This window comes from Rhinatrema bivittatum, chromosome 11 (assembly GCF_901001135.1).
Source record: "Rhinatrema bivittatum chromosome 11, aRhiBiv1.1, whole genome shotgun sequence".
Classification (NCBI taxonomy): domain Eukaryota; kingdom Metazoa; phylum Chordata; class Amphibia; order Gymnophiona; family Rhinatrematidae; genus Rhinatrema; species Rhinatrema bivittatum.
Window position 1 is genome coordinate 1,399,102 of NC_042625.1, and position 13,640 is coordinate 1,412,741.

The 13,640-nt window shown below is 47.9% G+C and overlaps 1 protein-coding gene across 3 annotated transcripts in view; it reads right to left on the reverse strand.

The window, feature by feature from the left end:
* THOC5 (THO complex 5) overlaps window positions 1-13,640 on the reverse strand; it is a 435,920-nt gene that overhangs the window by 292,480 nt on the left and 129,800 nt on the right. For all 3 annotated transcript variants that reach the window (XM_029619746.1, XM_029619745.1, XM_029619747.1), the window contains exon 7: window positions 375-489. In XM_029619746.1, the coding sequence (XP_029475606.1) occupies window positions 375-489 (115 nt within the window). The remainder of the gene's footprint in view (window positions 1-374; window positions 490-13,640) is intronic.

The following is a 13,640-nucleotide window of genomic DNA, read 5'->3' on the forward strand; positions in this document are numbered from 1 at the left end:
AGGAAATTAATGTTTAGGTACTTGCCAGGTACTTGAGTCTTGGATTGGCCACTGTTAAACAGGATACAAGGCTTGATGGACCCTTAGTCTGACCGAGTATGGCATATCTTATGTTACTGGAACAGCCTGATGGATAGGCTGGCAATGGAGTTGCTGCAGACTTGGTGATTCCAATTTAACTTGAAAACATTTTGGTGGAGGGGGCACGGATACTAGAACCACATGAATTATCTTGTATAGGGCTTATACAAGGATAGGACTGTACAAACATCAAACAGTGGCAAGTCAGACACGTAGCGCTCAGTTTCCTGCTGTGTCACACTCTGCAGACACAGCAGGAGAATCTGAGGACAGACTCAAAACCAGGGTATTACCTGCATGATAGTGTTGAGACGGGGCTGCAAGCTGCTCAGGTACTCTTTTTTCACATCAATTTCCTTCAGGATCTTCTCCTTGTTGGCCAGACACTGCTTGTACTTCTCTGCCAGCCTGCACATGGGGGAATAAAAGAAGAGACTGAAGAGGGACTCTGCATGGAGGTGTGGTATAGGGCATGCTGGGCATGATCAGTGTGCCTGTGCCTAGTCAAAGTTCTAGAAACTTTGACACAAGTTTTCCACATTGGGGCTCCTTCAGATGATGTCATCCATGTGTGAGGACTACCATCCTGCTTGTCCTCGGAGAATGATAGTATTTTATTGTCATACAGGAAATGCTGATTTCTTCAGCATTTTGGTTTCCTTTAACCAGTTGGGATACAGTGGGTCATACCAGCTGATCCTTTCCCTAGGAATCATATGGCGTGAGACCAGGAACTTCCCAGATTTCTTTCAGTAAATATAGGAAAACTGGTTCTTACCTGCTAATTTTCGTTCCTGTAGTACCACGGATCAGTCCAGACCGCTGGGTTATGCCTCCCTTCCAGTAGATGGAGACAGAAAAAAAACTTGTGAGGCACCCCCTCAGTCTGGTGTGCCACTGAATGAACATATCAAAACCAATCTTAATAACCAATGGCTATATCAAACAGTTGCTTAACAAAAACGGTGTAAACTATGTACAAGGAGGGAGTAATTTGATATTCAACTTGAATCCTGTCCTCCTCTTCAAAATATTCTGCAGAATGAAAAGGACAAATAACTCCGAACGGACTCTCCAGACTCGAATACCCTGGGCAGGCGTCTGGACTGATCCGTGGTACTACAGGAACGAAAATTAGCAGGTAAGAACCAATTTTCCTTTCCCTGTACGTACCTGGATCAGTCCAGACCGCTGGGATGTACCCAAACTGCCCTAAATGGGGTGGGACCTGGAGAGTCCTGCTCGAAGAACACTGCTGCCAAAACAGTCTACATCCGGAGCTTGGACGTCTAAACTGTAATGTTTAGCAAAAGTGTGTAGAGATTTCCAGGTAGCCGCTCTACAAATCTCCTGCGGCAAAACAAACTGACTCTCAGCCCAAAACGCCGCCTGAGATCGGATTGAATGAGCCTTTAAACCCTCCGGTACTGCGCATCCGTGACATATATATGCCGAAGCTATGGCGTCCTTCAACCATCGGGCAATATTAACTTTAGATGCCTTATTACCCTTCTTAGGACCACTCCCATAAGACAAAAAGGTGGTCAAAACAACCTAAAAACACTGGTCACCTCCAAATATTGAAGCAGAATCCGCCAGACATGCAATCTTCGCAAATCACGAGCCTGAGGGGAATCCTGATCCAAGTCCGTGAAAGCCGGCAACTCCACAGTCTGAGGTGAAACCCCGATACGACCTTCGGTAGAAAAAGAGGGCGCCGTCCTAAGGGACACCCCTGAATCTGAAATCTGCAGAAAAGGTTCCCTACAGGACAATGCTTGAAGCTCAGATATACGTCTCACCGAAGTGATAGCCACCAGGAAAACCGCTTTGAGCATTAGATCTTTCAAAGTGGCCCGTTTTAGAGGCTCAAAAGGAAGGCCGCACAACCCAAGGAGAACCAGATTCAGACTCCAAGAAGGACACACTGGTCGAACTGGGGGGTTCAAATGTTTAGTACCTTTCAAGAAACTCACCACATTAGGATGAGCTGCAAGAGATATTCCATTAATCTTACCCCTTAAACAGCCCAGAGCCGCTACCTGAACCTTGAGAGAACTACACGCCAAGCCTTTCTTCAGCCCCTCCTGCAAGAACACCAAAATATGAAAATGGAGGTACAACTCGAGGACACATTCAACCCGCTACACCAGGAATCGAAAATCTTCCGGACGCGAACATACATGAGCGAAGTAGAAGTCTTCCGTGCCTGTAGTAGGGTGGAAATGACCGAATCAGGATAACCTTTCTTCCTCAACTGCCTCCTCTCATAAGCCAACCAGGCCGCTAGACAAAAGCGAGCCGCTTGATTGAAAAATACTGGACCTTGTCGAAGAAGATTCGGGAGATGACAGAGCCGGACAGAACCGTCCACCACTAAGTTGATCAGATCCGCGAAACACAGCCTCCGTGACCACTCCGGGGCTACAAGAATGATCAACCCTGTATGGGCCTCTAAAGACCTTGCCCACCAACGGCCAGGGAGGAAAGATGTAAAGCACAATGTCGCAGGGCCACGGAAGGACCAGAGCATCCACTCCTTCTGCCCCTTGATCCCATCTGCGTCTGAAGAATCGAGCCGCCTTTGCATTTCTGAGTTGCCATCAAGTCCAGGCGAGGCACCCCCCACCAACGAGATAAAAGATGAATCGCCTCCTCGGAAAGTTCCCACTCTCTGGGATCTAACTGCTGGCGACTGAGAAAATCCACCTGGATGTTGTCGACTCCGGCTATGTGAGAGGCCGGTCCACCCAGACCATTAGCCTTGTCCACCTCCGCGAACACCGGACTACTTCTCGTTTCCCCTTGACAACTGACAGAATTCGCACCAAATGATAGAATTCACACAGATCGATGTAGCACGAGAGGGAGAAAACTGCGTAATGCCAGGCGTACTGCTCTGGTTTTCAAGCGATTTATGGACCATTTCGCCTGCTGACCTGTCAATCGCCCTTGCGCCCCCCCTACCAGAGAGGCTGGCGTCTGTCGTTACAATCACCCACTGAAGTTCCTCCAGGTCCATCCCACACCGCAAGTGGTCCAGGACCAACCACCAACTGAGACTGGTCCTGGCAGGTTCCAAGAGCGGTAATGGGATCTGGAATTCTTCCAGCTTCGGATCCCAGCGAGAAAGCAACACCCTCTGCAAAGGTCTCATATGAGCGAAGGCCCAGGGGACTTACTCCAGAGTAGGCACCATAGAACCAAGTACTTGCAAGTAATCCCAAACTCGGGGCAGCAGGGACAATAGACGCAGAATTTGCGCAGTTAGCTTGTTCTGAATGAGAAAGACTTTACTGACCGACATGTTGAACCAAGCGCCTAAGAAGTTCAGGACCTGGATGGGACTAACTGGCTCTTGGTAAAATTGACGACCCATCCGAGAGTGAAGACTGTGCAAAACCAACCGAATTGCTATCCTGCAAAGCTCCTCCAACTTTGCTCGGATGAGCCAATCATCCAAGTAAGGATGAACCAAAATCCCCTCCCGCCTGAGAGCCACTGCTACAACCACCATTAACTTGGTGAAGGCACGGGGAGCCTTCGCCAATCCGAACGGGAGCGCTTGAAACTGATAATGTTCGCCCAAGATCATGAACCGTAGAAACTGCCAATGACGCTCACGGATCCCTGTGTGAAGATACGCCTCCGTCAGATCTAAGGAAGCCAAATATTCGCCAGAGTGGACGGCCACGACTGACTGACCGCAGGGTTGCCATGCAAAAATGAGGCACCCGAAGTGCTCTGTTCAACTTCTTCAGATCCAATATTGGATGGAATGAGCTTTCCTCCTTGAGAACCACGAAATATATGGAGTATCTGCTGGTAGTGTGCTCCGCCGGAAGAACCGGGATTATGGCTCCCAGGGCTTTCAACTGGGATAGGGTTTGATTCACCAATGACCGTTTTCGCACAGGACCCGCAGGGAGACCCCAAAAACAGGGCGAGCAAAAATCTAAAGCGTAGCCATGTTCGATGATGCTTAGAACCCACTGGTCTGATGTAATCTTGACCCATTCCTCGAAGAACAGAGAAAGGCGACCACCAATCACCGGAACTGGGGAGTGGGTCATTGGTAAGACTTTATTCTGGAAGATCCCTGAGGGCCTCCGTGCAGGGAGGCCTGCAGCCACGAAAGGAATGAGTCCAAGCCTGAGACCTCGCAGACGGCTGACGTGGAGTAAAGGAAGGGGCTCTGCCCTATCGAAAATGGTGCTGCCCCTGAAACAGAGGGAGAGCTGAACTGAAGGCACTGGAGGGTCTAGGCTTATCCTTCAGTAACTTGTACACCAGATAGTTCCCAAACAAGAATTTCCCTTTAAAGGGAAGATTGCCCAACTGGGACTTGGAGGAAACATCAGCGGACCAGTTGCGGAGCCAAAGAAGTCTCCTGGCCGAAACTGCCGAAGCCATTGTGTGTGAGGAAGCACGAAGAAGATTAGGCATCTGTGGTGTATGCAACAGCCTCCATGTGATCTGCCTGCTCCGCCGGAGTCAGCTCCTGCACGGTGAGCAACTGTTCTACCCATCTAAGGGTTGCCGTTTGCATGAGGCTACTGCATACTGCCACCCAAACGCAAAGCGCCAAAACTTCAAAAATCCGTTTAAGAAGGACCTCAAGCCTTCGAACCTGAAGGTCCTTAAGAGCAGCACCTGCCACCGGAATAGTCGTCCACGTAGTGATGGCTGAAACGGCTGTGTCCACCTTAGGAACCTTAAGGATATCCAAAGACTCCTCCAGCAGTGGGTAGAGCTTTTCCATAGCTCAACCCACAAAGACTGGCCTCCGGAGCCTCCCACTCCCGGGTCATGAGCTGCAGCAGCTTTGGGTGAAAAGGAAAAGTCTTAGGAGGGGCCCACAGTGGTAGCCTCCGAACTCTGCTGCGGAGCCTCAATCCCTAATTCCGTCAGAACATGAGGGATCAAAGGATCAAGGCTCCTCTCTTCTAAATAATCTGAGGACCCGCAGATCATCTCCCTCCACTGGTGCGGACTCAACATCCCCGGTCCCTATTCCCGATGAGAGGGTCCTGCGAAGGGGGATTCGGATTGGAAACCGGAGTCCCCGATTTGTCCGAAGCTGCATGGCCCGTCCGCATCCTGGAAGAATCTTGACCCTTAGAAAGTCTGGCAACCTTTGCTGGAGCCGGTCAGATGGCTGTAATTCAGCCTCAGCCTCTAAAAATGCTTCGTGCATCAACAGCATGAACTGAGAAGAAAATGGGTGCTGCCTCTTTAAGGTGACCCCCCGGGGGGGGGGGGGGGGGGGGGGAGAGGTCAGAACCAGGGGGGAATCAAGCACTAAGTTCAGAGGCCTGACAGGGCTCAGATTCGGTGGGGAAAGCAGAGGAGGGAATTCCACTCCCCCTGCATTGGAGCGTGGTGGAGGCAAAATGGCCACCGTTCCCGCGCCGGACGGGGCAGCCTGAGGCCTGCAAGTGTGCAGATTCTTCCCTGAACCTCGGGACCGCGAGGAAAATGCTCAGATATAGCTCCCAGACAGACCTTCACCACCCGGAAGGCATCTTGAGCAAAGGCCATCGCGGGAGAACCGCACCGCTGGCTCCCCACATGCTGAACAGGACTAATCCCGCAGCATTCCCACACGGTGCTGCAATAGCAAGAATCCAAAAAGTAGCGAAATTGCTCCTCCGGAGCCCCGGGAAACCTGGCTGCAAGTACCAGCTTTTTTTTTTTTAAAGACAAATGTCGCACTCAACCAGGGGAAAAAAACAACCGCCAAGACGCCCCTGGGGCAGCAATAGTGGCACAGGTCACACCCGAGGAATTACAGCATCTCTGGGTGCTAAGGGGAGGGTCCAGCCCACCGGTAAAGAGTCAGCTCCGGGTAAGTCGGCTCACGGGATATCCAACCCCAGCCGTGCCTCTACCAAAGGAATAGCCTTAGGAGGGCTTATACTGCTCACCTCCAGAAAAAACAACTTTTTTTTGCCAAAGGCAAAAAAATAAAGGCACAACACCTTGTATCTATTTATTTATTTTAAAAGGATCGGGAACACAGTTTCTGCCACCTTCCTCTGCTGGAAATAAGAGAAATACTGAAGGATCGCAGGTGGCACATCAGACTAAGAGGGGGTGCGCCTCAAGTTTTTCTCTGTCTCCATCTGCTGGAAGGGAAGCATAACCCAGCGGTCTGGACTGATCCAGGTACATACAGGGAAACAATTTTTTTTGAATACCATTATTGAAGAATTACACTTCACAAAGGAGAAAACACACAATAATAAAATGAAAGAGAAGCTGAGCACAGAAATTAGTTTTGAACTTGTGTCATCAAGGCTGCTGAGTAAACACAAAATATAGACGGTTTCCATTTTATTTTGCTGGGAATGTTACAGCATAAACCTCCATATGAATGTGAGAAACCCATTTCTCTGTGCCCAAAGGTTCCTAAATCATTATAATCCTTTTGCCTTGAAAAGTGGCAGGGTCCCACAAAAGTAAGAGGATGTTCCATTTAATAAGAAGAACAAGTTAATGAATTTTATCTGCTAAAATCTTCCAAGTCCATTGAAACAGTCCTAACTGTTTGGGCACCACGTGCCTGCTTAAAAACGAACATCCAAGCTCACCTTGAAATGTCACCTCCAACAACATTTGCCCCTGGGGAAGTGAGAGGTGGTGAATGCTGAAGGCTTGTATGTGCTGAACTTTCTCAGGGTAGATACAAGTGTATTAGGCACCCTAGGTGAATCTTACAGCCTTGTGTCTCTCCCCTCCAATACGCACAATAAAGGAAAATTGGTTCTTACCTGCTAATTTTCATTCCTGTAGTACCACGGATCAGCCCAGACTCCTGGGTTCTGTCCACTCACCAGCAGATGGAGGTAGAAAAAGTTCCAACTGACTCCACCCCTTCAGTGAGGTGCACCAACAGTATGTCAGTATTTAAATGTAACAATGCAGAAGAACTAAAAAACCCAATTAAGTAGCTAACTGCTAAAAACTGGGAGAACATTCCATAAGAACCAGAAGCACTGACCCAAATGGAGGCAGAGCACTTAACATAAAAGATGATATGGGAAAATACTTATTTGCAAAGTAAATAACAAGAACGAGCGGACTCTCAGTTACCCTTAAACTGAAATGAGCGGGACTCTGGACTGATCCGTGGTATTATAGGAATGAAAATTAGCAGGTAAGAACCAATTTTCCTTTCCCTGTACGTACCCGGATTGGTCCAGACTCCTGGGATGTACCAGAGCTCCTTTACACAGGGTGGGGACCCTGAGAGACCCGCTCGGATAACCTCTTCACTGAAACCCCCAGATCCTGGAGCCTGAACATCCAGGCGATAATGTCTAGCAAAAGTATGTAAAGACTTCCAAGTCTCTGCCCTACAAATATCTTGCGGAGATACTTGCTGACACTCCGCCCAGGAAGTTGCTTGAGAACGGATAGCGTGAGCACGAAGACCAGACAGAAGCAACCGACCATGAAGTAAGTATGCTGAACCAATAGCTTCTTTTAGCCATTGGGCTACAGTAGCCCTAGATGTTTTGTGCCCTCTCATGGGGCCACTCTAGAGCAAAAAAAGATGGTCTGACAAGAAAACTATTAGTGATCTCGAGGTAATGCAATAGACTGCCACACATCTAGCTTTCTCAAGTCTCTAGACTGAGGATCCAAAAGCTGTGAAGCAGGAAAAGATGCCAGATCAATCGACTGATTCAAGTGAAAGGAAGAAACCACTTTTGGAAGAAAAGACGGAACAGTTCTCAAAAAAACTCCAGAATCTGTAATCCTTAAAAATGGCTCCCTACAGGACAAAGCCTGAAGCTCAGAAGCTCTACGAACTGAAGAAATAGCCACCAGAAAAATCACCTTTAACGTTAGATCCTTAAGAGTAGCCCTTCTCAGAGGCTCAAAGGGCGTCGCACAAAGAGCTTTAAGAACTAAATTCAAACTCCATGAAGGGCAAGGATTTTTAAAGGAGGTCGCAAGTGTTTTGCTCCCCGAAGAAAATGAGCTACATCAGGATGAGAAGCCAGAGCGACTCCTTTAATCTTCCCATGGATGCAACCTAGAGCTGCTACCTATACCCTGAGAGAACTGCAAGATAAGCCCTTAGCCAGACCAGCCTGCAAAAAAGATAAAATGTCAGGAATCAAAGTCTGAGTAGGAACCACGTGATTGGAAAACTCCTCAAACCCTGACATAAGCCAGGGAAGTAGAGGTTTTTCTTGACCTGAGAAGAGTAGTGACCACCGCATCACAATAACCCTTATCCTTCAAACGACGCCTTTCAAAAGCCAAGCCATTAGAAAGAAGTGATCTGCCTCTTCCAAACAAATAGGACCTTGGCAGAGAAGATTCGGAAGGTCCTGAAAGCGAAGCGGACCGTTCACTTTGAGGTTGACAAGGTCTGCAAACCAAGGACGTCTCGGCCATTCTGGAGCTACCAGAATCACCTCCAAGGATGAGATTCTATGCACCGAAGAATCTTGCCGATGAGAGCCCAGGGAGTAAACAGTGGAAAAGGGTAAATAGTGGAGTGCCTCAGGGATCTGTTCTTGGACCGGTGCTTTTCAATATATAATATAAATGATCTGGAAAGGAATACGATGAGGGGGGATACAAAATTATTCAGAGCAGTTAAATCACAAGCGGATTGTGATTCATTACAGGAAGATCTTGCAAGACTGGAAGATTGGGCATCCAAATGGCAGAAGAAATTTAATGTGGACAAGTGCAAGGTGTTGCATATAGGGAAAAATAACCCTTGCTGTAGCTACACGATGTTAGGTTCCATATTAGAGCTACCATCCAGGAAAAAGATCTAGGCATCATAGTGGATAATACTTTAAAATCGTCGGCTCAGTGTGCTGCAGCAGTCAAAAAAGTAAACAGAATGTTAGGAATTATTAGGAAGGGAATGGTTAATAAAGTGGAAAATGTCAATGCCTCTATATCGCTCCATGGTGAGACCGCATCTGGAATACTGTGTACAATTCTGGTCACCGTATCTCAAAAAAGATATAGTTGCGATGGAGAAGGTACAGAGAAGGGCAACGAAAATGATAAAGGGGATGGAACAGCTCCCCTATGAGGCAAGGCTGAAGAGGTTAGGGCTGTTCAGCTGGAGAAGAGACAGCTGAGAGGGGATTTGATAGAGCTCTTTAAGATCATGAGAGGTCTTGAATGAGTAGATGTGAATCTGTTATTTACACTTTCGAATAATAGAAGGACTAGGGGGCATTCCATGAAGTTAGCAAGTAGCACATTTAAGACTAATCGGAGAAAATCTTTTTTCACTCAATGCACAAAGCTCTGGAATTTGTTGCCAGAGGATGTGGTTAGTGCAGTTAGTGTAGCTGGGTTCAAAAAATGTTTGGATAAGTTCTTGGAGGAGAAGTCCATTAGCTATTAATCAAGTTTACTTAGGGAATAGCCACTGCTATTAATTGCATCAGTAGCATGGGATCTTCTTAGTGTTTGGGTAATTGCCAGGTTCTTGTGGCCTGGTTTGGCCTCTGTTGGAAACAGGATGCTGGGCTTGATGGACCCTTGGTGTGACCCAGCATGGCAATTTCTTATGTTCATTGGCCAGGGAAGAACCAAGGCACCTACTCCTTCTGCCCCTGGCTCCAGACGTCAACTGAAGCAGCATGGAGCCTTGGAGTTCCAGAATGTTATCATCAGGTCCATGCTCGGCGTGGACCACTTTCCGCATACGAGATGAAATGCTTGCTCGGAAAGTTCCCACTCCCCGGGATCTAGACGATGACTACTGAGAAAGTCTGTTTGAAAGTGGTCGAGCCCGGCGATGCGAGACGCTGCAATGCGAAGGAGATGTTGTTTCACCCATGCTATCAGGAGCTGAGCCTCGAATGCCACCACTGTCGTCGCATTGTCGGAAAGGATTCTGACTTCTCCTGAAGAAGCGGGTGAAAAGCCTGTAAGGCCAGCCTCAACGCTCTGGTCTCTAAATGATTGATCGACCAACGAGATTCCTCTGGCCCTGAACAGACTTGTCGGGACAAATTGCCCCCCAGCCGGATAGACTGGCATCTGTAGTGACTACTATCCACACTGGAGCCACTAGGTCTACTCCACGATGCAAATTCTGCAATAGGAGCCACCAATTGAGACTGGAACAAGCAGAGTCTGTAAGAGGAAGGGGAAGATGAAACTGTTCAGACACCGGATTCCAGCGGGAGAGCAATGCTGACAAGCATCTCAAATGAGCAAAGGCCCACGGAACAAAGTCCAAAGTGGAAGCCAAGGAGCCTAGAACCTGTAGATAATGCCAGACTCTGGGAGAAGACTTGGACAACAAGACTCAAATCTGACCCTGTAATTTGATGATCGTTCTTATGTGAGAAAAATTTTCCCCAGTTGGGTGTCGAACAGGGCACCCAGAAACTCCAAGGACTGGGATGGCACTAAGTGGCTCTTCGCCGGGTTGACAACCCAGCCTAATGACTGCAGTAGCTGAAGAACTCTAGACACAGCTGAGTGACAGATGTTCCGACTTCGCATGAATGAGCCAATCGTCTAGGTAGGGATGAACAAAGAATCACTCTCTTCAGAGCTGTGCGGCTACTACAACCATTATTTTGGTAAAGGTTCTGGGCACCATGGCGAGACCAAATGGGAGAGCGCAAAATTGGAAGTGGTCCCCCAGTATCGAGAACCGGAGAAATTTCTGATGTCGGAATGAATTCCTATGTAAAGATACGCCTTGGTGATGGTCCAAGGAAGCTAGAAACTCATCTTTGTGGACAGATGCTAAGACTGCTCTTATGGTTTCCATGAGAAACCTTGGGATTCGCAGACATTGATTGACTCTTTTTAAGTCCAGAATGGGACGAAGTGTGCAGTCTTTCAGGTATGAAGTAGATGGAATAACGGCCTTTTCGTCGCTCCGGAGGTACTGGCACAATGGCCCCTAGCTCGCTTAGGCGATGTAAGGTGTCCCACACTGCCTGACATTTGAGCGTAAGCGCAAGGAGATATGAAAAAACGGTCACGAGAGCGCTGTACAAAATCTAAAGCGTAGCCTTGTTTTATCACAGTAAGGAGCATTGATCAGATGTAATTTTAGCCCATTCCTCGAAATAGAGAGACAATCTGTTTCCCACTACCGGAACCAAGGAACGGACCGGCCTCATCTCATTGAGAAGTTTCGCTCCACCAGAGGAGGTCCTCAAAAGGACTGAGGCCAAGATTGCTGTCTAGCTGTTTGTTGCAGAAAAGAAGAACCTGAAGAGCCGGAGAAGCGAAACCTGTGGTTTCCTCGGAAACGGTATCTGGAAGGTAATGATCCCCTTGTCCTCAGGCAGACAATGTACCTTATTTTCTCCTAAGAAATGAATCAAGTCTTAAAGATCTTTCCCAAAGAGTATACCCTTAAAAGGTAAAGATCCCAATTGAGCTTTGGAAGAGACATCCGCAGACCAGAGTCTTAAACCAGAGAAGTCTGCGGGCAGAGACAGCAGAAATCATCGATCTGGCTGAGGTATGTAACAAATCGTAAAGAGCGTCAGCACGGTAAGCAACAGCGGCTTCCAAATGCCCAGCTTGAATAGCTTCGGACTCAGAAAGAGAAGAATTATTCCGCAGGAGCTGAACCCAACGGAGTCCTGCTCTTAAAGTGAAACTGCTGCACACAGCAGCTCGGACCCCAAGAGCCGAAACTTCAAAAATCTTTTTTTTTTTTTAATTGACAATTTTTATTGCAATAAACTTACATACATAACTCATTGTCAACTTATAGTACTGACACGTAGTCAACTTCAGATATCATTCAACATATTCGCCAATGAAACATAGCTATCGAAACTATACAACCAAAGTTTGTCATTTGCCCCTCCCCCAGTATCTCCCCGCCTAAATCCCCATCCCTCCCAACCACTACCCTCCTGTGGGGCCAGTGTGATGCCCATTTACCATATCATTCCTGTAAATACTTTATGCGGGCCCAGGTCCTATAAAACAGATAGGGAATCTCTTCTAATAGCCGTCAGATATTCCATTTTATAAAGTTTCCATCATTTAACTAGTACAGAGCTTTCCAAAGTGTTTCGTGACACTTTAGTGTGTTGCCTGCAGTGTGCCGCGCAAGTCCGGTGCACGTGAGGGGGCAGAGCAAGTGGAGGTCAGGGGGAGCCAATGCGGCAGACGATGGACTCATCTCACTGGCGGCTGAGAACTACCGCTGTGCGCCGGACACACACAGCGGGAAGATCGGCAGGGCCGTGGTGGAGCTCATGTCACCATGGCCCGAAGAAAAAAAGGTTGCGTCCAAACCTGCAGGTGCTTCTCCTTCCTGCCCGCACGGCCCCGGAAGAAAACATTGCCGGAGCTACGCGGGCAGGGAGGAGTAGCATCAGCCGCGTGCAGAGGAGCAGCACTTACAGGCCGCCGTGAATCTCGTCACAGCAGGCTGCGAAGAAGCGGCGGCCTGGTAGCAGGGCCACTGCAGAGCCCATCCTGTGGCAACCCGTGAAGAGGAGAGGGAGAGAGAATATGCAACAGTGAGAACCTGTGCTTGAGCAAGTCAGCATGTGGGAGTGAGAGAGAGAGCCTGGGTATGTGAGAGTCAGATAGCATGTGCAAGAGAGAGACTGTATGAATAATTGTGTGAGAGTGAGAGCATGAGAGAGAGAGTGAGAGCATGTGAGAGAGCGAGAGAGAGAGTGAGAGAGAGAGTGAGAGAGAGTGAGAGAGAACCTGTGTGTTTGAGGGAAGATAGATGGAGAGAAAAGAAATAGAAAAAAAGACAATATAAAAGGAAATGGCAAAAAAATAAGAAAGGGAAGGTGGAACAAAAAAGCCTGACACTAACCGATTAGAAAACTAAGATCAGACAGCAAAGGTATAAAAAAAAAAAAATTATTTTACTGATTGGCACATGTAATCTTTGGTAATGTGCAAGAGTAGCACTTTCTCTATGCGGCTCTCACAATGTATGAGATCAGATAGAGGAAGTGGAAATCCATGGGGCCTGCACAGAGGAGGCAGCAGAATGGGCTTCAGTGCCAGTAGCAGCAATCAGCGCCTCCCCAATAGCCATGCGGCATCAGTGACAGTGGCAGCAGAGAAATGAGAGAGGTTCTGAGGTTGCTGGCAAAAGAAAGAGGGGGGGGGGGTCTGTCTTTAGTGTGAGAAAGATTGGGAGCATGCCTGGGTGTGTGTGTTTGTGTGAGAAAGATTGGGAGCATGCCTGGGTATGTGTGTTTGTGAGGGAGTCAGTGACAGTGAGAGCATGAGTGTGTGTATGAGAAAATCCAGGGGAGTTAAGAGTTTGTGTATGGGGGGCAGGTGTGGAGGGGGAGAGTGTCTCAGTGTCTGTGAGAGGTTATGGTGGGTATAAGAGCATGAATGTGTATGTATGTGACAATGTATGTGTGAGAGAGAATGGACATGTGAGTATGTGTGAGAGAGAGGATAACCTCCTAATCCTCAATACCAGGGTGACTGGAAATCAACAGCTCCCATGCATGGACAGCAGGGGCTTTTTAAAATCCTTATTAGTTTTAATTATTGGGTGTTATTTGATATATGTGCTGTTTTTAAATATTTTCTTGGTGTTT